Consider the following 26151-nt stretch of genomic DNA (forward strand, 5'->3'; position numbering starts at 1 on the left):
AAGCATTCTTAAAGCACAAAACCTCATCCACTGCAGAAGCTGTGTTGGTTGCAGTAAGTCCTATGCAGGGCACACAAAAGCAATGGTAGATCTGAAAGACATTTTGTCCCTTCTCTCCATCTTCTTTTTACTTCAATTGATGCAGCAGAACAAACACCTTCTTGCTCACCTGGCGCTGCATGATGGCCTTAACAACTGCTCCAGCACCTAAGAAAAGCTCACGAGGGCTCAGGTCTGTCATCATATTTTACTGTTTTGCAGTCCATCCCAGACAGATGCAACAATTTGACAGACCTTCACTTTTTCCACTCCACAGAAAATGTATGCAGAATTGAAAACAAGTCCTGATTTTCTCGAGGCAAGACTTATTTCCCCAGAGTTTGCCTCGTTTGTTCTTAATTGCTAGTCTGACCTATAATGGCACCAGTTTTGCATACCTACATCCTGCTTCATAATGCCAAGTTGTATGCCAACTCTTCCACTCCGTGCCACCGACAGGTGACAACACTGAGCAAGGCAAGACCAAGAGCAAGTTCACACCAAGCTCGAGTATCCCCATCTTCTTTTCACACAGGTTGATAGTGCTCAAGAAATCCAGTCATGGTAACACAACACACCGCCAGGTACCAGAGCTTTGTTTGGAAGGGATGACAGAAACAAGTGCACATAGCAGCATATCAGCACAGACCAAAAACCTAAGAGGGTTGTCTGCCCCCAGCTAGAAAGGGCAGGCTGCTCCTGCAAAGAATAGCCTCTAATCATTTTAGCAACCACAGTGTCAGTGAACAGCTGAGCCTGCATAGGTACGTTAGCACCTCCAAAAGAACCCTGTCAAGCAGAACTCTTCATAGACAGAAACCAGACAGGGCAAGAAGCTGTATGTTGTGTTGCAAGCCCACATAAAATGCACAGAGCACAAAGGCTGGGTTTCTGAACAGTTCCTGCTGAAGTTATAAGCCCATTTTATGACACTACTGTGAAGCCGTATTAAAAAGCTGGTACACTGATGCAGCAAGACGTTCAGCCTCTGTTGCAAGCAGGAAGAACTGTCTGAATCTTCAACCCTCGTTTACTTTTAAGGATAAGAAAATCTCCTTTGGTTTGGGTTGCAAAACCAAAAAAGATGCAAATTAACAGCTGATGTCAGAACAGACTCCATTTACCTAAATATGCCATTCTTGTTTTGCCACTACAGAACTTGAGAGTTTGGACAAAAAGCCAGCAGGCAAAAAAAAAAGAAACAACTATCCATTTACCAGTAAGCTAGGCATGTAAATGACAAAATATTACAATTTGAAGAGATATCATCTTCCAAGAAGTATTATGTTATCTTCACCACATGCTTAACTAGTACATAGCGTACCAATTTGTTTTGCTCTAAGCTGGCTTAACATTTCTGTACAATATAGTGAAAAAACATAGTTACTGGAATGACAAAGAATATAATATGAAGGGATAGTAGAGAATACTTCTGAGAAAGAAAAACTTCAACACTTCAAAAAAAAGCTACTCCCAAGAAAGACCTTTGTCTTCAGCACAGCGAGCTGAGATAGAGGTACAAATTCCTTTTCACCTCATAGCACAGGTAATGTCCACCACTTTTTTTGTTTGTTTTTAAAGAAAGTCAAAGCTAGAGTAGAGGTATTTGTTACCAGAGTTGTAATCCTGGTACTAAGGTACTTATGAAAATGCTGCTCTCACACATTTTCACATGGGCTTCGAGTCTAGTAACCACGCTTCCTTTTGCTAAAAGCCACTTCTCAAGTAGCTTTTTTTTTCAAGTAGAAAGATAATAGTAAAACTAAACAATGAAGAACTGAAGGATCATTTCAGTGAGTCGAGGGACTGTTGGAAGGAGATGTAGAAGTGCTGCCAGTCTCCTATTTTGCTTGAGCATCACTGTTCCAGCTCCAGTTATCAAAACCTTGTAATGCTCAACCACAACAGCTCGCTTCTCTCTCAAGCTGCTGACCCTTCACGTAACAAGCCCTTTGTTTTTCTCTTGAGAACTGTTCCAGAAGAACACCAGGATCTCGCTAGGAAGATCACGGGCTGACCTTAGAAGTCAGCAAGATATACCACTGATGTCCTCCAGCCAGTACAGGGTAACATCCCTCCCAGCCAGAGCCTACAGGGAGAGCTTACAGTGCTCCCTTCATTTCTCTGCCGACCAGAATGGCACCAGTCAGCTACATTTCCTTCATATTTCCAGCTGGAGAGCTGCCAGAGTTCCCACCAACATCGTGAAGGCATGCATGTGCTGGCCCAGTGCAGCCTCTCCTCAAGCTGTATCTCAGCAGGTTGCTTCTTTACGCCTTGCAAACACCAGTCTTGTCTTTCCAGCGATTACGTTCAAAAAGATCAGTGCTAGGAGCACAGCAGTGCAGTAGCAAAGCTGAATATGTACTCAATCCAAACAAAGATGTATATCCCATAAGCTGGAATACCCTGGTTCCCAAAGCTGTTTCTCAGTGTCACAGAATAGCTGACAGGCCAGTCGCAGGGTGTGGGACAAGTGAGAACCTCGAGAAGTCACCTTGTTCAATCTGCTGCTCTACGCAGGGCCAGCGACGTGGCCAGGAGAGGTTACACAGGCTCTGTTCCTGCCATCCAGTCATGAAAGCTCTCTCATCTTTGTAGCCAGAAGATTTCCAAGATTTCCAGTAAATTCAGGCCTCGTCAATTCTTCTCACTGTAGGGTCACAGTTCTCTTGTGTATTTTTCAAATACCAGCTGCTAGAGTTGTAAAATGACCAGTGCTCTTGGGCTGCGTGGAACCTCAGTGCTTCTCGCACTGCTGCCAGGAGCATCCCTGCAGCTCACATCCAATGTAAAAGAATCACCGCTCTGAAGTAAAGCTGACTGAAAATCTGCAACTTGTCAGAAGGTGAGGTGGAAGGGGAAGACGGAGTGGGGAGACCCGTGTTCAAGTCACACAGGTACCAAGCAAGAAGCACCATCGTATGTTACAGCCATTGCTCACATCAGGAAAACAAATAGGTTGTGTCTAAGTAGCCCTTTTGATCAAAGTGGCTTAAAACTAGTGCTTTGTATAAACAGAACATGATGCAGGGAGTCTTTCAAACTGAGGGCATGGGTTTAGTAGCATTTTGAGCTTGATGGCTTGTCTTCCCCAGCCACCCAAGCACTCACTCTCTCACTTTGCTTTCTGCAGAAGAACACAAGCCAGATTCATCAGACACTAAACAAGTAAATGTCAAGAGTTAAGTTTCTTCCACATGTACTCTCAGTCTGTAATGATGCTGACATACCTTTCCAAAGTTCGGGATACCTTGTTCCTCCTACTTTGTGCAAATGGTTGTGTATTAATGGGAAGTGACAGAAACCCCAAAGAAGTTAATTTACATTTCTGAAGTAAGGCTTGTGATTCGCGTCTTACCATTAGTCCGTTTCCAGACTGCATCTACTCATAAGGAGAAGATTAAAGCGTAGAAACAGAAGAAAAAAAAAAGTTATTTCAATCTTGGTTTAAACCTATTTCGGGCAGTATATTTTTGAACTGAAACTAAGGCAACAAAACCCTGTGCATCAGAGCTTAACATTCATTCCCTACTATAAATTAGGAGCAACAAATTACCACAGGCTTGGTACCTTTGCAATTCTGACTCCAGTGTTGAGTCCTGGCCCATAAATCTGATGCATGGAATAGCAAAACACTTGATCCCCTCCTAATTCCAGTTCCAGACCAAGACTGGAAGGGAAGCATGGGGAGGCAAAAGAGGATGCTCTTTTAGGATAAGGATATATTTACATTTACTCAGCTGCACAGAGTAGAGAAATTTAGTGTTTTGTTGTTGTTGTCATTGTTATTGGTGTTTTTTTTTTTCCTCCATACATTTGTAAGATTGTATGCACTAACCAGAGCAGCAAGCAGCACTATAATTTTAAACATTAGGAAGAATGCTTTAAATCATTTCAGGCGGGGGAGACAGAGTTAAATATAGAGAAATGCTATTCATTTTATGTACAGCTGGTCTCCACCCCCAGTTATGCATCCAGTTTTAGCAACCACAACACATCACAGTCCCTCCCAGCACAAGAAATGAGACCCCACACATTCCGCCCTTATCTCCCTGCAGTCACCAACAGGGTGCGAAGTATCCCCAGTGGCCACTGGAAAGGAACCTGAAGTGATGCAGTTTCACAGCATATGCCAGATCTGTCGCTCTGCTCTGAGAGGAGGTGAGGACTCACGCTGAAGCAGCTCCAGCGTTATTTCAGTCGTACCTCAATGTATGCACATCAGAACTAGTGGAAAGGAAGAAGTCCTCCTCTGTATTGCTTCCCATTACACAATAGATGGGGGATTCTTGGGGCATGCCTCCTCCCTGTCATCTGCTTTCCTCTAAGTAACTGCTGAATGAAATCTCTGTCCGAATTCCCAACAAAGCAAGAAACAACTTCAAATAGATTCTGGAGCCCAGGAGGTTTCTCATTAACTTTAGCTCTAGCAAGCTTTAAAGAAGGAGCAGAGCTGCTGAGAACATACGGTCTCCTTTCTGCTGCTGGGCTGCAGGGAGTCCTGCACCACCTCCAGGCCAGCAGCACGTGAGGGCCACGCTCTATAAACACACGTGCTAACACTAGCATCATGCTCCAAAACCTTGGTATGCTCAAGACATGTCAGATATCCCTTTCTTAGCTCAAGGAAGAGCTCTCCAAGATGTTCAGTGCAGTCTTTTACAGAACTGACAAGTAAATAAAGCTATTTTGTTGCTAGCCACAAGCTCACCTCGATCTGCTGTTGAACTTCTTCAAATCTCTGCAAACTAAGAGAAAACACACATTAAGTTTCAAGAATGAAGTTACCTTACACTTCTTCCCACCTCACATGTGAAGAAAAATCTTGCTGTGCTAGAACGACCAACATGTGGTCACACCATTTGCCAAGAGACAATAAATACGTGAGTTTTAGTGAGGAATCCAACATATCGTACGAAGTGGGCTGATGATGGATAAGTTCTCATTTTGGGCCAACATCTAGCCATGACTAGCCAAATGTTAGATCTTCAAACAGAATCTGTAAATGGAGCACACACAAATATAGGCACAAGGGAACAAGCTTAAAGTCTTTTCAAAACTATGCCAACTGTCAAGCTTGGTGGCCAAACGCAATGACTCTTAGGTGCTGGCTACAGCTGTTCCTTGTGTTCCAGTACAAGCAGACAGCAAATCTTAAACTGCAGAGCCACTACAGTGCCCAGAGACCACGGGCTGGTTTGCTAGGCTCAGTGACCTTCATTAGGCCAGAAATTTTTGTTCTGAACTTCTCTTGCTCTACATGCTAATGTATCTGGCCGAATATTTATCAACATAATTATCATTACTCCTTTTGCATTATTTGCAACTGTATACTTGGCGCCAGCAAACAACATGCCAGAGGCAACCTGGTAAAGGAAGAATGATTTTACAAGAACTGACTCACCACCAATGTGCCATAGTGACTATTCAGATGAAGTTACATGTCTGTACAAAAAAACAGCCTCTCCAGTTACAAGGGAAACTGACACCCAAGGTCTTCTAAAGTAGGTGCAGGTTCATGGGAATACTGTTTTCCTCACACTCCCAGCATTTCTGCGATAGCCTGCAGCAAGACAGACCTACTGCTCCCAGCATGCCCATGGGGAGCTCCCAGTTAAGACAGATGCACTTGCTCTGGCTAGGCTGCCTGTCATGCGCTTGAGATTCAGCCACAATTCAGGCACAGACTCTTACTGCAGTATCTAGAAAAAAAAAAGCAGCAACATGCACAAAGGCATTTGTGCTTCTAGCACTGGCTGCACCCTTTCTGCATCCAAAGCACAAAATCTCCAGGAGTCAGCCACTTAAATTTGCTCACTGCTCTTCTGCTGCATAGCCAGGATGATGTGTACAGAGACAGGATAATAAATACACAGAAAAAAAAAAAAGGAGAGGCAAGAAATTTTCATTTGGAATCCTCTCCAATATCCTTTGCTCTTGTTTAACCTCAAAAAAAGCTCCTGTTGGTGCAGCCTCATATTTATTAAGGTCCCTCTGGATGGAGGCACTTGCTTAGTTTATGTTCACCTGCACAGCTTTGCTGATGGTGAAGATATATCATCAGCTAGGCTGATGCACATGTTGAACACAGGAAAGACGACGAGACAACAGCAATCTCTGTGCCATGAACCAAATGCTCTAAAGCATCTCTGGAAATCTCTTTCAGCTCTTCAAATCAAGGACACACCTTTCTCCTGCTGCAGTCACCCACTCCTGGAGCACGTACACAAGCTGGTCTGATCAATTTGTTTTACACACACCAGGCTTGCATGGGGAAGGACACGTTCCTTTCAGATTTGACAACATCCTGGAGACTTCAGCTTTTCATTTACATCTAGAAGATGACCTACTTAGATGTTCTGGTCTTCAAGGGACATTGGCAGCATGCTGCTGTGCTGATTCAGGACTGACTCGAAGGGACACACATTGATACTTCCACTAATCTCAAGGGTTGATACATCCCACCTACAAGACCTAACGCACCCTGTTCCAGGACAACCATGCAACTAACTTCATGTAGGAAATGCATCAAAGACAGAATGGCACTCCTGCCTCCACAGACTCAAACATCTGCCTCTGATTGTCCTGAGAGAGCCTTAAGTAGCCTCTGAAGTTACCCAAACAGAAGAGAGGCACAGCATGTATATTATCCATAGTGTTACGACTGTCTTCTGACGTCTGCTCCCAGCACAGTGCTTGCTACATGAGGGATATCACACGACATGCTACTTCTCAGGGAAGGTGACTATTTTCAGAAATGCCACCCACCAAAACCTGTAGCAGTGTGACATAAGAGGATGGATTTCTCCCTTCCTACCTGAAGCAGATGCATGAAATGGGGACCAGAGCCCTAAGCAATGGCAGAGGTCCCTGGCCCAGTGCTAGGTGATGCCTAAGAAAGCTGAAGGAAAACAATGTGTACCTTCAAACTTCCAGGCAGGACACAGAGCTGAGGTATTTCTGTGAGCTCGGCCTCTAAGAAATCAAAGCACCAATGTACTGTCTGCTTATGTCAGCTTCCAAACCAATGACAATGCTGCTTCTTCGCTCAGAAAAATAAATAAAATCTACACACACTTTGGGTAAGGTCGCTCCAAATTAGTTTGAGACTTGAACCAACCTCACAATTTAAATAAGCTAATTTTTGTATGAAGGCATATGCCATGTCAGGCACCTGGTACTCAAAAATCATGAGATGGAGGTAAGAGGCTGCCTTCAAAGCCAAATGACAAATTAAAAAGGGCAACAGATGCAGTCTTATCTCATCTCTGTAGCTATCGTTCCTTACCAGACCTTGAAAGGCTGACATCTCCATCTGAGTGATGATCTAAAATTGGATCCTTCTTCAAAGGTAAGTTTTATGAGGTCTGTGGTCCAACACAGAACTCTGTGTTGCCTTGATTTGGCATTTGACTGCAAATATTGCATGTGGTCTGAAGCATCGATTAATTCCTTCTGAGAAGCAGAGATACTTGGAGGAGAAGACTTGACACATGCAGTTGTCAGGAGACAGTGGAAAGGCACCATCCCTTCCAGCTCACATGGCTGTGATACAGTCTTAAAGGACTTTAATGGGGGGAAGAAAATCACCCAGATTTTCTCCAATATACCCATATAAATGAATTTGGGGAACGTTTCCTCCTCTCAGGTACAGGATTACCACAGAAAATAAACAGAGCCTTCTGCATCATTTGACACCCGGCGCAGGCTGATGGGAGTACACTCTCAGATTAGGCCTTTTTTTATTATTATTTTTATTTTTATTTTTATTTTTTACCTCCACTAGCACTGCCTGGGAACAATGGATGACATCCAGAGCAGCCTGGATGTCACAGGCACCACCACCCTGGCTTGGCAGGGTCTCATCCTTTCACTTCTGGAATGTAGTGGCTCAAGCTACCGCTCCTCTGGGGAACTCTCTTAAGCACGAAACATCTCCCAGGCCAGACCCAAGCAATGACACTTGACATGTCAACACAGCTCGCTTTGCCTGTTCTTGTGACGTGTCCCAAAATCACAGCAGAAGGTGGCTCTAGACTGAGACTAATGGAAAAATAAGAATTGAAAGCATGCTTAGGAAAGCAATGGAAATATCATACAACACACTTGGAGAGACAGCCCAGTCATTGCAAGGGAAAAAAAAGATTTTATACTGCTGTTCCAGAGAGAAAAGCCTTTTGAGCTGTTAGCCCAGTAAGTCAGAACTTGGAGTAGCAGCTTTACAAGGAACCCCAGTCACACTGATGTTATCTTGGGTTGTTTCTTCCTTCATTCCTTTGACTGCAATCTTTCTTCACCTATTTCTTGCTAGGATATGGTATACAGGTATTATGGGCAATGCCAGTATCTTCTTAACAGGTAACTTCTTTCTCTCTACTCCATCTTCTTTTCAGCATCCTTAGAAATCAGCATCTTCTCAGCTATCTGTACTTGTTTTCAGACACGCGTGGTAGCAGCCAGGCCAGGATCTCACTCCATCCAGGATACACAGCATGTCAGACAGTTAGATCATGGACCTCCCTCATACATGGTATCTATACTGGGACATCCAACCCCCACACAGAACAGGCACATGGCAAATATGCAACCACACTTTAAGCACACCACACACCAGCAACTGGATTCTGAGGGATTTTCTCTGAATGTCTGGCATAGAGGGGACAGACACTTAAAAGTATCAGCCCAGGCCAGCAGATGTGGACGGCTGCCAGGAGATAACAACTTGTTATAAACACGCATTCGTTCTCAGCCTGCTTCTGCCTTTGCCTCAAGTCAAGCCTTTCCTCAAAAAGCCTTTCCAAACCCTTACATAAAGATTGCTTTCGTCCAATCAATGTAACTGCAAATCTGGGAAGACAGTATTTTTCATGACACTACGTAAAAGACACTTCAAGCCTGACTAAACCAAATTCTACCACAGAGTGCATGGCATCAGATTGACCATTTATTAAAATCATTCACTTCCAGGCTTTTTCATTTCTTAAAAATTACAATCATTTGAGAACTAATTGCTCAGAGCCAAACAATTCTAAGATGAAAACACCAATGCTGGTAAGCAAACAAGATTTAAGTAGCATTCACAGATTGTTCCTCCACACATTAACTATTCTCTCCTGGAAAAAGGATCTTTGCATCCAACAGCCTCGTCTCTCCCTACTGATTAATCTTTCATAAGGGCCCAAAGCCAGAGCTGCCAACTGAAAAGGAAAGCACACAATCAGCAAGGCACTAGAGCGATTTTTACCTCATAATGAGGATAAAAGGAACTGCTGAAGAAATCTGATAAATGCAAAACAGATCTGCACAAATGTATGTACTATTTCTGTTTCACAGCAGTTAATATCCACGTGAACTGCAATGCAATTAAATATCATGTGTAATTTTATTTTCTTACCAGTCATTATTCTCTGGGCTTCATACGGTTCCATATAGCCAGTATTCTCCCCTTTTACCATTTTGTTCAGCTCACTTTTGGCATCAAACGGATCTGAGTAGTCGTCTGCTATCAAGACCTGAAAGACAGGAAAATAACTGTTACTAGAATCTCAAGTCAGACATCTAAACCAGAAGACAGTAATACCCTAGCAGCTAAAACACATTTCACACAGCCGCACCCTATGTCATCTTTGAAGTACAATCTGAGTTCAGAGCACAAAATTGCTAAAGTTCATTGACTATAGGGTGCTGAAATAGAAACGTGCTTGACCCTGCTCATCTCAAGGATCTCACAAAGGCAGGCGCTATGTCAAATGCTTTACCATTAGCTGAAGACATGGAATAATTGGGAAGGACAAATTAGAAAGGTCTCATCACTTAGCACATTCAATCCAGTGCAACTCTCATCACGGAAATTTGCTAATGCTTGGCAAAAAAAAAAAGCACACTTTCACTTGCACAAACTCCATCCCCTGTTTTTAGCTTTATGAGACACAACCCGAAGTATTGCTAACAATTTTACCTGCTGATAGGAACCAACCCTTCCTATTACTGATGGGTAGGAGATAATCTTGGTTTCTAAAAGCTAACAAAGGTGCCATAGCAAAGAAAAGATTCCTCATGTGAGAGTTACTGGGCAGCACTGATGTAAGACAGGACAGGCAAAGGAGTCTGAAACAAAGAGAGCAGAGGCAGGCTTCTGTCCCTCAGTACCAGAACCACCTCAGAACCATAAAACAATTCTGTTGGGATGGACCCTGCCTGGTCCTGCACTCAACACAGGGAAAGCCTGAAGGATCCTGCCCTGAATGTCAGGTCTCCTTCTGAGGGATTTTTAAATCACGTCTCTTTCTGTCCCATCATTCACTTTACGCCTTTAAGACCAGCACCAGTGGGACTGACAGCAGACTGCTATTTCAACAGCTCCAATTTTGTTAACAAAGAAGTAGGAGTACGTTGCCAGCTGTAAGACTGAAGCTGCATCTGCTCTGTCTCCCCCTGCCAGAATAGCCCCACCAGACAGAGACAAAAAACACCACTCTCAAGCACATCCCAAAGGGACATTTTAGAAGTCGTATTCGTTATCACTGACCACAAAGGCATAAATATCAGAGCAAGGCTTAGCTATCCTACAGTTACAGGTTAACAGCTGGGATACCGAACTGTCTTGGATCGATATTTTAATTAAAAATCGAGGGTGCTTTCCTCCACTCAAAGTTGAAAACGCTTGGAAATTTCGTTTGACGAAACCACCAGACTGACAAGGATAATAGAGGGAGGAAAAAATAGTTCTTTCTCTCTCACAGGGACCAAAATGCTTGTCTCACTGTTGTGAAAAAGAGCTAACCCAAAAGAGAGAAGCCCCCTCCCCCAGCCCCGGCGACATATGCCCAAGCAGCAAATCAACTGCAATGTCAGAGACGTGTCAGCGGCTGCACACACTTAAGACAAAGACAACAATGTGCATCACGCAGCACTAATTTCTCCTCGTCAAAAGGAGAGGTTTATCTCTAAAAGCCCTGCAGCTGAAATGCCCATCCATTTAGGCTTCTGATGCAATGCTGTCAAGAGCTGACGGATGGTAGCACGGGCTCCCTGCTGCTCTCCTATTACAAATGTCAACATGTAATTCTTGACGGTCCTTAGTATAACTATGCTAAAACATGAAACAAAAAACAGTCTTGCATAGACAACTATTTGATATTTCTTCTTCCCCGTTTGCCAAAAATCTAATGGGACGAAAATTACACAGACAAAATGCTGTCAAACAAGATAAAAATCAAGACTGATTTGCTTTAAGCATAATGGCAACGTAGTCAAGAGCTCAGAATATCTAACATGAACACAAAGACTACAGAAACTAACTTGGTATTCAGAAGAGGTTTAACAAAACAAAGCCCGCTTTCTAACAATTCAAAAATTTGTAAGAGGGTTCATATACCCACATTAATTCATTATTATATATATTAAGTTATCCGTGGATTTGTATCAGATCTGACTGCAGCTGGAAATAAACCCTGCTACCATATCCCCTGGTATGCAAACCTCCCTAGTTTGTGCAGGAGTGCAAGTTCCTCTCATTCTGAGGAATAAGAGCGTCAGAAGCACTAAGGAACTGCGTACAGGTCACCATAATTATGTTTTCAGTCAGGTCACCTATCAGCTTTGTCAGATTGAGAAAACCTGCTCCCCAGTATGGCCCCAAAAAACTCCCCTCAAAACCCACAAATGTATCCCCAACCCACTTTTCAGAAGTAAGGCAGGCAGAAATAGCAGTCTGCTTCTCTCTCCTTGAGTTGTCCTTATGCATGTCCGTAGTATGATTAGCTCTACAGCTATCAGCTGTAAGAAAACTTCTCAGGTGACTGTTACAGTTTCCATTTATACTAAAATTTATAAATTCCCGGCCTACGTACAGCAGTCGGCCAATACGAGCATTTGATTTCTTCTATACTCGTTGACAGCTACCAATTCTCTACTTCTTTCCAAAAGAAGCCTTCATTCAAAATGCCATTAAACCTCAAATTAATATGCTTGTCAGTTCTATTATGACACACCCCATGTAAATTTCTAAACTCCTTTCCACAATCCCATTATGGAATATCACCTCTACTATGCAAGTCTTTGTGCCATCTCTACAGAAATGACTTTTACCTTACTAAGTTCATATGCCAAGCCTCTATGCATTATGCTTGTGAAAGCCCATGGTTAAGCAGCAGCCTGGTGTGCTGGGCTGACAACAAGCCCCAGAAGAGAAAACTTCCACTCTGAAACTCACTGACTGTGAATCTCAGTGGCTGAGATCTGAAGGGACTTCTGGAGGTCACCTCTTCCAACCCCTGCTCTAGCAGGGACACCTAGAGCAGGTTGCTCAGCACCACATCCAGATGGCTTTTAGGTTCTCCAAGTAGAGAACTAGAACCTCTATGCTGCACACAGACCACTGAGACAGTACATATTCAGGCAAGTGTCGCTTCACTATGAGAGACACAGACCAGCTGTCCAAGCAGAGGTCAGGTAACCCATGTGATCCTTATCAAGGCAATGGACAATATCTTTTGATGAAAGGCAAGGTTCTGACTAGAAGAGTTTTCTATGGTACACAGAGCAAACCAGACATTGCTTCACACCAGTAAATATAAATAAATACTCTCTCCTTGTGAACATTCCTGCCAATCTTATCAAGCACCTGCTTACCAGTTTTACAAGCAAGTTCTGTTCACTAGATGATATTCACTAAGCATACCCCTTGCTGTTCAGTGGGGCTCTGCAGATTGTGGTCTGAATCACCTCCACGCCGTAAGAAGATCCCAGAGCACCATGCTGTCTGTCACCTCTCCCTCCATACACATATAGGAGTAGGCCTTTCCATATGCCAAAGTGCCTCCATATTCACCGGGGTTCATTAGCATTTCAGACAAGGATTATAGTGTCAGGAGTTTTTCTACCAACAACCTTACAGGAGCTTCAACCTGCTGGGCAGCTGAACTCAACCATGTTGCTCTCTTACTCCCCTTCCTCAAAGGAAGAAGGTGAGAATATGTGATGGAAAGTGTTTGAGGGTTGGGATTAGGACAGGGAGATCACTCACCAATTACCATCACAGGCAAAACAGACTCAGCATAGGGAGATTATGCTGTTAGTAATAAGCAATAAATTAGACAAGTGAGAAACTAAAAGCAAACCAGACCCACCTTTCCCTGTATTGCTCCAGCACGGGTCCCCCACGGGTGGGGGCAGCTCCCCCCAAACCCCCTGCTCCACGTGGGCTCCTCTCCATGGGCTGCAGCTCCGGCCCGGGGCCTGCTCCTGCGGGGGCTCTCCATGGGCCGCAGCCTCCTCCAGGTCACATCCACCTGCTCCACCGGGGGCTCCTCCACCCATGGGGGGGCTGCAGCGTGGAGATCTGCTCCATGTGGGACCCATGGGCTGCAGGGGGACAGCCTGCTCCACCAGGGGCCTCTCCCTGCACAGCCCGCAGGGGAACTGCTGCTGCCTGCCTGCAGCACCTCCTGCCCTCCTGCGGCACTCACCTGGGGGCTACAGGGCTGGTCCTCATTCATTTCTCATTCCTTTCTCCCAGCTGCTGTTGCCTGGCATTTTTTTTCCCTTTTGTTATATCTGCTCTCCCAGCGGTCCACCCAGCATCACTCCCTGGCTCAGCTCTGGCCAGCAGCAGGTCCCTTTTGGAGCCGTCTGGAGCTGGCTCTGCTCTGACATGGGGCAGCTGCTGGGCTCTGCTCACAGAGGCCACCCCTGCAGCTCCATGACACCAGAACACTTAAGCTCAATACAAACCCATCACCCACTGCCCAGCAAACTGGTCAGCCATTTGTTTTCTGTAGTTCAGAAGCCAATGCCAGCACAGGAGACCCTGGCCTGTGACCTGCATGCACACATCCACATCTCAAGCTAAGCACACTTCCAAGGCAAATGGATAAACTTGTTTGACTGGCTTCTAGAATGGTCCTTCATGTTAGCGACTGACAAATGGAGGACAGGAGAGGGAAGAGAATGGCAGGCATCCATCATCCACCAATAACATGTCTCAGAAGTCTCAAAGAGCCAGGACACTCAGGAGCTAATGCTGTACCTAGACACAGCTACGTGGAAACACTGAGGAAAGCAGCAGGCTGCACAGCATTCACACACAGCATCTGACCTGACTGGGACATAGTTAACTTTGCTCTCCCCTTTGCTAAATCCAGACACATTTCACATGGGTCCCAGCTGCCAAAAGGAATCACAGCTATCAGGAAACCCCCAGATGGCTGCAGGCAGCCATTCGGATTACAAATGTCTCAATTTGCTGCATTTGCCAGTACTTAAGTTGCATGCTGTTCAGTGGTGAAACTATAAACTACCAAAAAGTTTTGATAGTTCTGCTCTAGATACACAATTAAAAAGCAAGAAAAAGACTGGGAAGTGAAAAGCTCTCCTTATTTTGAGTAGCAATCTAGTTCACTTCAGTCCCACCATTACAGCTTAGTCTACCACCATGCAACAGAAGATGGACATTCCACCTCCTGAAAGCAAACATGCTATGACAGTCAACAAAAAAAATATATGCCAAGCTGCAGCTCCTGTTGTTTGTGTTATCTGCCTCTTTTTGTCAGAAAAGCAGGTGATAAAAGCTTAAAGTGAGTCACCCTACTGGCAATATACAGCTGGCCACATCACTGTCAAATTTCCAGCTTTCCTGAAACACAGCAAGTCTTCAATCCTGTGTAGCTTCTGACAATGGGATACTATTTCCAAGCAAACAAAAAAAAAAAACAAACAACAAAAACACAACAACCAAACCACCACAACTAAACAAGAAAACATCCCACCAAACCAAAAGAACACCTTAAGCACAGGTTTAAATTGTTTTCAAAAGTGGTTCTGTGCTGCTTAATGTCAAATGGTATTTTATTAAAAATAATTTTGATACAGCAAATATCATGCAAATTAGTTACCCATATTTACAAATAGCTTTTTTTTTTTTTTTTTTTACAAATAGCTTTAGAGGATTCAGTGGCATTACCATTCCTACCATACAGCAGGCCATCACAAAAACATGTAGAAGTAATCTTTCCAGACTTCACCTGCGAGATCTGCAAGTACAAGAACCACCTGCAGCCAAGGACAGAGCCTAGGACAGAGCTAAGAGTCAGGTCATTCTAACTTCTCTTCAGAGTCTGTGTTTCCTAACACAATAAGATCTATTGTGGAGATCAAAGCACACCTGTTGCACTGTGCCACACAACGCTGCTGCTAACATCCGTTACACTTCACCTCAAGTGCCCAAGCCATTCTGCCATTACTCACTACTTCCCATTAGTAAAGATAAGACACTTTAAGCCAGAGTTGTAAAAACTTGGTTTTGGTCATGAACATGATGAGACTCTTCTGAGCAATGTCTGGTGGTTGTAGTTTCACACTGACGGCCAAATAAACCACCACACTGCTCTCACACAATACCCTCCTCAAAGTAAGCCATGGGGGAAAGCAGAGAAAACATGCTGGGGTTAAAAAAAAAAATAAAGAAAAAAAAAAGCTTATCGGTTGGGATAAGGATAATTTAGTTAAAGGAAAAGAAAGAAAAAATGAGCAAGGCCATGAGGAAGCAAAGTGAGAAAGAACAATTATTGTCTATTCCCCATCAGCAAGTGATACTCGAACACGTGCCAGGAAGCAATATGCATCAGTGGTTGTTCAGGGGGACAGATGTTCACAATGAGAGCCCCCCCTCTTCATCCTCTTCCCCACCTCTTATTGCTGAGTGTGACACCACACTGTATGGAATATCCCCTTGGTTAGTTTAGGTCAGCTGCCCTGGTGATGTCCCCTCCCAGCTTCTTGCCCACCCCCAGCCTGTTGGCTCTGGGTGGCTGGGGGGAGTCCTGGTGCTGTGCCAGCACTGCTCAGCAATAGACACAGCACTGGAGTGATACCACTGCTGTTCTAGCTACAGGTGCAGAGCACAGCTCTGTATGGGCTTCTGCAAGGTAAGTTAACTCCATCCCAGCCAGGCCCGGTACACATCTGTTTTGCTACTCCACACCATTCTGCCCTGCAACACGCTCACACTGACCCTACTACTTCAGTGGGGCACCATTTGTCCCAAGGGTTTTAGCTGTGGAAACAAGACACAGGATGATCAAACAGAGGGGTTATGAAGTGCTACTGGAGAGGTGAGCAAAATTGTAACTGTTGGGACTTTGAGCCCACCAGTTTGGGTGGCCAGCCTTCATACCCATACCCTCCATATCTGACCAGCCTCAGCTGGGTCCTCCATCCACACACTGTGCTCACAGCTCCATTTCAGCTCAGGCCGAGGCCTCGGTCTCATCCCGAGCGGTGTTACAGGTACTGCTACCTCCAGCTCTTCCCAACTGGACATGCTGGACATACCCAGGGCCTGATACAACCCTTCGCTGAGTCTGCTGGTCAGCAGACGGTGGAATCTCTTTCTATCACCAGCCTGGCCCTGCATGAGAGGCTACCGCCTGGCCTGTGCCAGGGTTGCTAGAGCAAGAACTTTCTGCTCCACCTTTAAACCAGAGCACACAGCAAAAAACCTTTATAAACCTAAAACCCTCAATAAAAACAAACCCCCTCCACCCTACAGAACAGCATTTCTGTGCACATCTCACAGCAACTGATCCTGAAGCATGTGACTTATTCTGCAGGCATTCCTCTATTTCAACACTTGCTTATTTTCCAGAAACACCAATTTGAGCAGAACAGTTACTATCTCAGTGGCTGGGAAGTCTAACCGAGTTTTTCTGGTGCAAAAAAGCTGCACTTTTGGTCTGAGCACTTGTATGTCCTCACCTTTCTGGAGACAGAAGCGGCTCCTTGTATCAGGAGGCACACGTTACTACTATACATTCTCTGCTGAAATTCAGATTTAATCTAGTAAAGCCATCTTTGCTTTTAAAATGGAAATACTGTTTGGAGCATAACAACTTGGACTCAGAGACACTGGGGACTGGCCCCTCTGTCACTGAAAAGAAAGACCACGCATCTTAACAGTGCAAGCACAATGGAGGAAAATTGGGCTGAGTCACATGAACACATGAACCCTGTCATTACAAGGTCTGTGAAGCCTGTGTTCCAGATACCAAGCAGAAGACAGGCTTCAACATTAAAGCCACCTGGACTGCTGTTTCAGAAACCGCACCAGGATTTGGCTTGGCACAACCCTATCAGTTACTGAGCAATGGGCAGACTGCAAGGTATGTAACTGACACATACTTCACTCTCCTACAGGCTTTTTCCAAACATATGCACACAAACAACAACAACATACAAAAAAAAAAGTTTTGCTTTCAATCATTCAAATGGAGCAAGCTACGTTTCCACTATTCCACAAAACGCTCTTGCATAGTAATCCATCTACATGCAGTTAATCTGATGTCATGCAGCTTTCTTTCCAAGGAAAATGAATCAGTCTTGCCTTTGGAAGAATGGCATATAGGGAAAGAAAACCACAGACAATTTAAAGACAAAATGCAGAAACATAGCCAATGACATCTTAGAAAGAAATTATAAATTTGAATAGGCAAATATCAATCATATGAATCACCTTCCAGAGCCTAACAGAAAGAGATGAAAAACATAAACATGTTTTCAATCATGTAGACCTAGTAATACCTATTGTATGATTAATTTCAAGCAAAAGAAACTCTAAAACATGAATAGAAGTGCACTGATATAAAATTAAATGAAACTTGTATTTGGCCTTCCTAGATCAGAGACATCAACAGGGAACACTCTGAGGAGTTCTCCCACACAGGCACTCTGGTAAAACTCAAAGGCGAAAGAAAATGAGCATGGCTCAATTACCAGGAAAGCTGACAAATTCGTAACAATAGCACCAGCTAAGATGCCAATTAGCAAATACAGAATTGTTTAAGAGGAAAAACTCAAAAGTTAAATACAAGATGAAATCCAGTTTTATCCCTCTACTAGGGTATTAACTAAGATGCAAGCATCGCTATCTTTGTTCCTCTAGAGTCTTAAAAACACCATGTAAGACCTACATACATGCATATTGTTATGCTACACACAAAGGAGTTTTTGCATATGCAAAAACATGAATTGCATATAAAGCCACAGGAAGAAAACAAAGAACAAGCACAAATGCATAATTTTACAGGTATCTATCTAAATAAAATCACATTTCTAAAAGGAACAAGAAAAAAACAACAACAAAAACGAGAACTTGGCATACTGAAGCACAACCCTTCTTTGAACTGAAAGAAGATACAAAAAGCTATCCTGGAAATGGCAAACGTCAGCACAAAGCTGTCTGTTAATTGACTTGCCACTAACAGTGGCTATCCCAGTTATGCACACAGTATTCTGGACAAATCCAAAAGAAACTATGACAAATAGCAATGCTCAGAAAACAAAAGACCTCTCCTGCTAGTGGAACCGTTGGGAGAATTATTATGAAAGACCCTTTTGGGTAGAGATTCATTATTACTTTGTAAGTAAATCTCCCCACAGAAAAAAGACAGGTTGCGTAGCCTTCCTTTCCCAGCTTTTGTGAGTGGCAATTAAATCCACCAATATCACAGACAAGAATGTGCAGCTGCCAGCAAAGATAGGGCAGGAGCTCTCACTTCAAGACGAGCCCTCTGAAGTTGTGTCAGGGAACACCACAGTTTAACACAACTTAACACAGCGCAATGAAAATTCTTCATCCTCTCTGGAAACCTGGTCACAAAAGACCAGTCACTTTGCATTACATGCCGTTTTGGTTTTTTTTGTTTGTTTCTTCTTACAACCCTGAGAAATTTCTGACAAAGCCAAATTTCTCTCCCTGTCCCCAAGGGATCTCCAGGTCTCTCACATCACAAACACGCCCGAGGCAGATATTTCTGTAAACATAGTACTTTCATGTAATGCTTAGGCGCTACACATCAGAAAGGTCTCTGATGACGAAACCCAGATGAAGTTCAGCCTGCATACAGAGGAACTGCCAAGTTTCATCCAGATTTGTTTTCCAAACCAATGAAAACTTGCACTCCTGCTTTCTTCCACGAAACCCCAAATTCCCAAACATGTTCAGGTAATTCTCCCTGTAGTTTCAGTACTGCCTTCTTTCAAAATAAAGTTCAATGGATGTGCATGTTTCCCAAGTCTGTGACCTTTGCATGGCTGAATTCCCACAAGAGCCAGCAGAGGGATCTCCACCATCCTGGTGGCATTAGACCAGGAATAGTAAAAACAGGATTTTGCATATCTCACTAAGGAATCAGAAATTTAGGTCATGATACTAGAGGACTGCTCCACAGATTGTGCTGTGTACAGAGCCTTCCCTTCTACTCCTCAACTTGCATGTTGGAAAGATGTCTCAGGTGTCATTCATAGCTTTGATTTCCAGAGGGGAATGTATTCTTCTCTAAAACGTAACTAAAGCTCGAATTTGGAAAAGTAGCTCTGAATTTTCTGAGACAGGGTGGACTGCTGGTGGAAAAAAAGTACAAAAACCAGCATTTAATAACAACATTTCAAGGGCTACTCACTCATGCATAAGGCTTCGTTCTCACAAAAGACTGCTGTTTGCAGTTTACAAAGCTCAGGTAAACGCATTAACCTACACCTCACACTGACAGAACCCGACTGCTGACAACCTGAGACAAACCTGAGAGCTCTTTTTGCCTCCCTGTCTCCCTCCCTGTGTGCCCTTGGCTGCCCAGGCAGTGACCGCAGTTCCCTGACACAGAATCAAGGAATGACTTGGGTTGGAAGGGACCTTAGAGACCACCTTGTTCCAACCCCTCTGCCACGGGTGTAGATGCCACCCGCTGGACCAGGCTGCCCATATCCCATGTGTCTGTAGTTCCTGTGTATCCCTACTTCATACAGGGCAACACAGTCCCAAAAACTGCTGCTGAAAGGTTAAAAGGAGTTATACCTGCTTTCCCTTCAGCAGGGAAAGAGTCCCTCCTTCAGCCATCCACTCAGCTACTTTAGATTTGAAAATGTACCTTCCAGCACCTGCCAACAGATCCAAAAGTTACAGAAGGATGGATAGATACAGCAGTTAATCAGTATTGTTCCTTCTGCAATATCAGGTTAAAAAAAGATTGTAAGATTTACCTCATGCACTGCTGTTAGCAGAAAGCTTTGTCCCAAAGTTTTCTACACTTCCTGCATGATGCACAACTGCTCCAAAAATCACATCTTGTATCTGTTTCCATAAGTGTCACAGTAAAGCAATCCATTAATATGGAAACAGTGACACAGCCAGGAAGGCCTGGATGGCAGCCCCTTTGCTATCTATCACCAAAATCCATCATACACTGTTTCAGTTGCCAGGTTTCCTATTACTTACGCTACTTGGACAGCAATGACTGGCATATGCTCAGTGATGGGATACAGTCACAGTGACACAGGGAAGCAAAGAGAAGAAAAGAAACCATATTCCTTGTCAGGGGGCAGTGCTGACCACAGCTCTGTGTGAATGTCTGGGAACCAGGCACCAAGACATTGCTAGGTAAGGGCACGTACAAAGATGTTTAGAGACACAAAGTCTCCCCTCCCAGTACTGATCAGTGTCAGGGAACATGGGGAAAAAAGGAGCTTGTAAAGACGTATTTACTTGTACCACTGAAGAAATGCCTATTCTACAACAGCAAGCTGGCCACCACAAGAAGATCAGCTTGTAAAGCAGAAGTTTGCTAGAGAACTCAACAATTAAAAATAAACAGATTCGCCTTTCTCCTTTCTAGACCTTCCTTCTCATTAATCAGGCTAAAAGACATTTACCTAAGTTCCCACACATGTTCTTGCTGTGTCTGCCTTCTCATTCAAAGGTCCCTTAAATCACAAGAAATTGCCTAACCTCATTTTGCCTATAGGTTTCTCCTTCCACATATGCATTACATTAGAGCAGTCCCAATGCTGACACTGCTCACAAGTCTGCCTTAAGCTAGATGCCTAAGTAACTGTAATGCAGACCTCTTTCCTTATCTGAGCAGTTTAAGGGAAGAATGCAGATGATATCTGTGCTGTCACACAACAGTAAGGAAGCTGCATTTATAGTGGCCCAAATGTAGAAACAGTTGTGCAATGCTGCTGTCTCAGTACTTCGGTGTTAACAGGCAGACTTACCCAGCTCAGCTCCTGTACACACCCACGTGAAAACTCAGGGGGCAATCTACAGAAGAAAGCACAATTTTTTCCTTCTTGCTGATCAGCAAGTGTTCAACCCTGCTTTAGTGTCCTCACAATATCATTCTCTCCCACTGACTCACCCAGCCATGCCCAACTGTATACACATGCACTTGATCTGAACAAAGCCCTATTCACTCCTTCTTGCTTTTGCAGAAGAAGGTATGCTTGTACACTTCAAGACCACGTCAGACTAACTCCGCAATCACCTACCGCAAAGATTCAGCTGCAGAGTGGAAAAGACACTCCAGCTTGACAGAGCTGCACCTTAGATCCTGCACTGCTGTCCTTACAGGAATGCACTGTATTAACATTACAAAAGTCTGTTGGCAGCGCTCAGGCTCCAGGGCAGTTTTTGAACACCAGACTTAAAACAAAAACAAAGGCTTAGGTTCTGTGAGACCTCTGAAGACAATTAAAATCAGAGCCAAAGCTCACTGTCCTGCTCTGCTCAAAGCAGGGGTCATGTGAAAGCCAGACCACGCTATTCGTGGTCTTGCCCACACAGCTTCTGAAGTGCTCCAGAGCTGGAAGTCCTGCAGCCTCCTTCTCAGCAATATGTATGCATATAAAACAACAAGCAATAATTATGGCTATATAATACAAACACCATATACTTATGTACACCTATGTACATACATATTATGCAAATATCATAACATTGCGCTCAATATATGTAGCAGGAAAACCTACATTTGAGGCAAAACAAAGGAAGAAGATGAGTGTAATTGGTAGACTCCAGCAGCAGCCTGAGATCAGACAGGAGCTGGGTACACCAGAGGATGTCACTGAGCATGCATTTGGATTCCACTCAGTTATTACAGTCCCCATTAAGACGGAAGACATAAAAGTGCTATATTGATGGACTGCTCTGGACATTTGCCCCAATCCCCGCTTTGCACTCATTCAATTTAGAAGAAAGCCTCACTAAGCAATACGTAGTATCCACCACGTATCTTTTGGTTATGTGTGAAGCTGGAACTTGTAAGGCAATGAACCCGCTGCTGGCACTCTGACTGCTCACCTGCCGCCTTTTGTTCTCCATGCAAACTCCAATACTGCACTATTTTTAGGCAATTTTTTTTTCTTTCACCATCTGATAGCTACATTTAGCTTTATGCAGACTGTGTTACTACCGTTTGAGGTTAACCTGCATACCTCTTCTTTGTCTCCCACATTTATTAGCTTTATCAGTCTGAAGACTAATTAGAGTTGCTGGCTCGACATAAAAACGCAATGTCAAAAGTGTAACCACAGGGACAGGCCTCACAACTACTGTTAATATTATCCATTCCTCCAATACCCACGCTAAGCTAGTGCTTGGCCGCAGAGGCAAGCTAAACTTTTGCAGGGAATGCTTCAGGGCCTCCCCTGTCTGACACAAAGACGTACAGAGACTGGGAGAGCACCAACTGCATCTGCAGCACGCAGCTTTTTCCTTCTGTCCCCATGCTCTGTCAGCTGCTGGAACCAGGTCAAAATCATCACATCAGCAGAGCCATATAAAAGCAATGAGTTTCTTCCCTCTCTCCCCCAGCTGGCTTTCCAGCGTACATCCTCACAGCAATCCCCAGATAGGAAGATTAAGTGGTGAATTTACACAGAATCAGTAAGAGGCAAACCAACTGTGAAACACACAGAGGCAAGCTGCTAAAGGGCAGGCCTGTGCTAGGACCTGGAAGGCTGCTGCAAGGTGATACCCTTCCAGGGACAGCCCTGCAGCCCACCTCACCTCTCAGGGACAGGGCTCTGACCTGCTGAGTCACAGCAGCACCATCCAGCTCCTCTTTCAGCACCAGGGAGGAAGAGGTGTGCCCTCCTGCTTGCTCACAGAAGCCCAGGTGCGTAGCTCCAGGCTATCACCCTGCCAAGAGCATCACAGCCAGCATCCTGCTGCCCGCTGGTCTGCACTCAGCTAGCCCCTTCTGAACACAGCCTGTTCCAGCCTTGCCTCCAGCTGCCACCACAAACAGCTCCTGTCCCTTTCTACCCTGCCTCCAGCATCAGGAGCACGTGGACTCCTCCAACACAGTAGGTGCTCTAGCTTCAGAGTGGCAGGAGACCCTGAACACGATTTCCCAGCTGCAAAAGAGCCACCCTACAGTGCTATTCCACATCTAGATGATCATACATCTAGATGATCAGCACAGCCTGGGTACATCAAGCCAGCTGCAGCTGCCTTTTACCACAAAGCTTCTCCATACTTTGTGCCAAAGAGCAAACAATCATTCTGTCCACAATTTTCCCAACATTGCAATGATGGTGGCAAACTCTGTATCATCACCTTGCTCCTGCACAGCTCAGGGCTCAATGAATTGCATTACACTGGATGGAAAATCACTCTTCAGTCTGTAAGCCTGTTTCATGGAGCAGACATACCTCAGAGCTCAGTCCACAGAAAACCAGGGAAAAATAACCTTAACACGAACCTCACACCCTGCTGAGCCAGCGTCCCTACATGACAGCTGAAGGACTCAAACTCAAATCCCACCTGGATTTGACGTCTCCCTCCTCTATGCTGCAGATCACAGTCTTGTTCCCCACGCCTCAGCAGCAGTCAGAATGACTTCAGCATCGAGCAGCTGCGTACACCACCAAGCATGCTCAGAGGTACATGTGGTGAGACCCTCTGCTGACCCACCCTGGCAAGGATAAGTGACTTACCCAACTCCAGACAGAAGCAGTAAGTACAGGTTTCCAGCTGTGCCCACTCACAGCGTAATGTGTGCCGTCCAGATGCTCTTTATGGAACGGGATCACCCTGTGTCATTCAAACAGGGTGCATCAACCCGAAACAAGACCTGCTCCAAAAAGCAACATGGCAAGTTCTCTGGGTCAGAATAATTAGGTGGCAGAATTTACTCATGAGCAAAGAGGTCTCACAGCCTCACTATGTGATAAATACTTGGGTTGAGAAACCACTAACTGTAGCTCTTTGGGAGCTGGACCAGAGGGGCTGCCCAGCGCAGGAGAAATCCTGATGTCGTGACACAGAAATGTGAGAACAAATCCAACTCAACAGCACCCATATACACTCCAATACTCTCCATCACCCTTAAAGGCCAGAAACCTTTCAGCTACACCCTTGCACTTCAGTGAACCCAAAATATAAGACTTATCTGTCCACCTTTCAGTACATCAGCACCATGGTGACCAAGAGGCCAATTCAGTCACCCACGGGTCTGAAGAGCACGGTGTTACACACAGCACCCGGGAGCTGCAGCACACAGCCAGAGAGCTCTCCCCAGCCTCCCCTGTCTGCGCTTCATGACAAGAGTGTGGGAGGGAAAAATGGAAAGCATTTGTCTAATGCCTCGGAGACAACTCGTTCATCCCAGCACCAAATGCAATGAGCGCCCTGGGTCACTTTCCACCTTTCTCCCACAGCCTAGGAGCATTTGACAGTTCACAGTTGCTCTTACGTTGTAGCTTCTGATTCTCAACCATCTTGAAGTAATCTTCAAGTAATTTATCTCTTCCTCCCATTAGGAAAATTTCTTCCAGGATTTAGTGAATCACTCAGCTCATCTTCTTCACTGCTGCTGCGGTCTCAGTAACCTTGCGTTGCTTTTGCCAGAGATGCACGTCTGTCAGAGCTCTCTAATAAACTTCAAGCTTTATATCAGCTGCAGAGGGTCTTCAATCTTCAGGATGTCCTACAGATCTCTGGCTAGGCGATCATGCCAAGCACTGTGGCTGACCAGCTTATTCCTTTAATGCAGACATGTCAGGGGATGGGAGACAAGAGAGGAACTCTGGAGACTGAGGCAGAGGAATGTCTCTCTAACCTGAAATAGCCACAGATCACACTGGCCACAGCCAGTTGGAGCAGCGCTTGCTCCTTGAATGGCAGGACATCATCCCAGTCAGCTTAACACTAATCAAGCATTTACTCCTTTCTACACTGTCCTCATTTCAGCTAGGATAGAGATAACTTTCCTCCTAGTAAGTGGTATGGTGCTGCGTTTGGGATTTAGGAGGAGAATAATGCTGACGACATGCTGGTGTTTTAGTTGTTGCAGAGCAGTGCTTACACTAACCCAAGGACCTGTCAGCTCCTGGTGCTGCCCTGCCAGGAGGAGGCTGCAGGTGCAGCAGGAGCTGGGAGGGGACACGGCTGGGACAGCTGGCCCTGGCTGGCCAGAGGGATGTCCCATGCCATGGGGTGTCATGCTGAACAATTAATATGGGGGATTACACAGAAGAATGGACAAAAATCTGTTTGCTGGAACAATACTGGTTGAAACTAAAGAAGAAAGGTTATATCTGAGAGGATAAAACTTTATTTAAAGACAGACATACAAAGATCCCTCAGAAAGAAAATAGAGAGACACCACTCTCAGACCACCTGAAGAGAACCCATTGCAATGCAACCTCTCCCTGACAAAGTTCCCATGAGTCCCAGTTACTGAGCTACAACCTCACTATCTCTGCAAGGTTCAGATAGGGAACTACCCACACGGTGTGCAGCACAGCTCCGGGCCGTTCCTATCGCACTCGGTGCATGCCGATCTTTGAAACTACATTTGGCACACTGCTGTGACTCTTCTCTGAAGATTAGACAACGCTGTTGTTTAAAACATGCAAGATTAAAATAGATCTTGAAACGCTTCAGAAGAGCAGAGATCTGCATTCCAGGGGGGCGGTGATCTTTCACACGTGCTCCTCCTGCAGTTCCTCAGCAGCCTTTGGTCCGCAGTCCTAAACAACTGCTGTAGGTGGCTGAAGTCCATCAGTGGTCACTGTCACTCCCACATGTGAAGCCTACGAAACACTTTGGTACTTTGGGGATTGCAGTCACTGGTAATCCGACATCTAGTATTTTTGCAAAGTCACATGGAGAAAATATGAGAACGCAAGCATTACCATTTGACATCAAAGCACAGAATTCAGCTACAGAGAACAAAGCAGTTCTGCAGGTATTTTTCATCCATGCCAAACAGGCCACAGCTATTTTTTAAAGAGTTAAAGATTAACAAGCTCCTCGCTTTAAGCTGACCT

General features: G+C 44.7%; 1 protein-coding gene across 1 annotated transcript in view; it reads right to left on the bottom strand.

The window, feature by feature from the left end:
* Positions 1 to 26151, bottom strand: part of SHB (SH2 domain containing adaptor protein B) — a 75375-nt gene that overhangs the window by 43927 nt on the left and 5297 nt on the right. The window contains exon 2 of the mRNA XM_032206389.1: positions 9437 to 9554. Within this exon, the coding sequence (XP_032062280.1) occupies positions 9437 to 9554 (118 nt within the window). The remainder of the gene's footprint in view (positions 1 to 9436; positions 9555 to 26151) is intronic.

The sequence above is a fragment of the Aythya fuligula genome, chromosome Z (assembly GCF_009819795.1).
Source record: "Aythya fuligula isolate bAytFul2 chromosome Z, bAytFul2.pri, whole genome shotgun sequence".
Lineage (NCBI taxonomy): Eukaryota > Metazoa > Chordata > Aves > Anseriformes > Anatidae > Aythya > Aythya fuligula.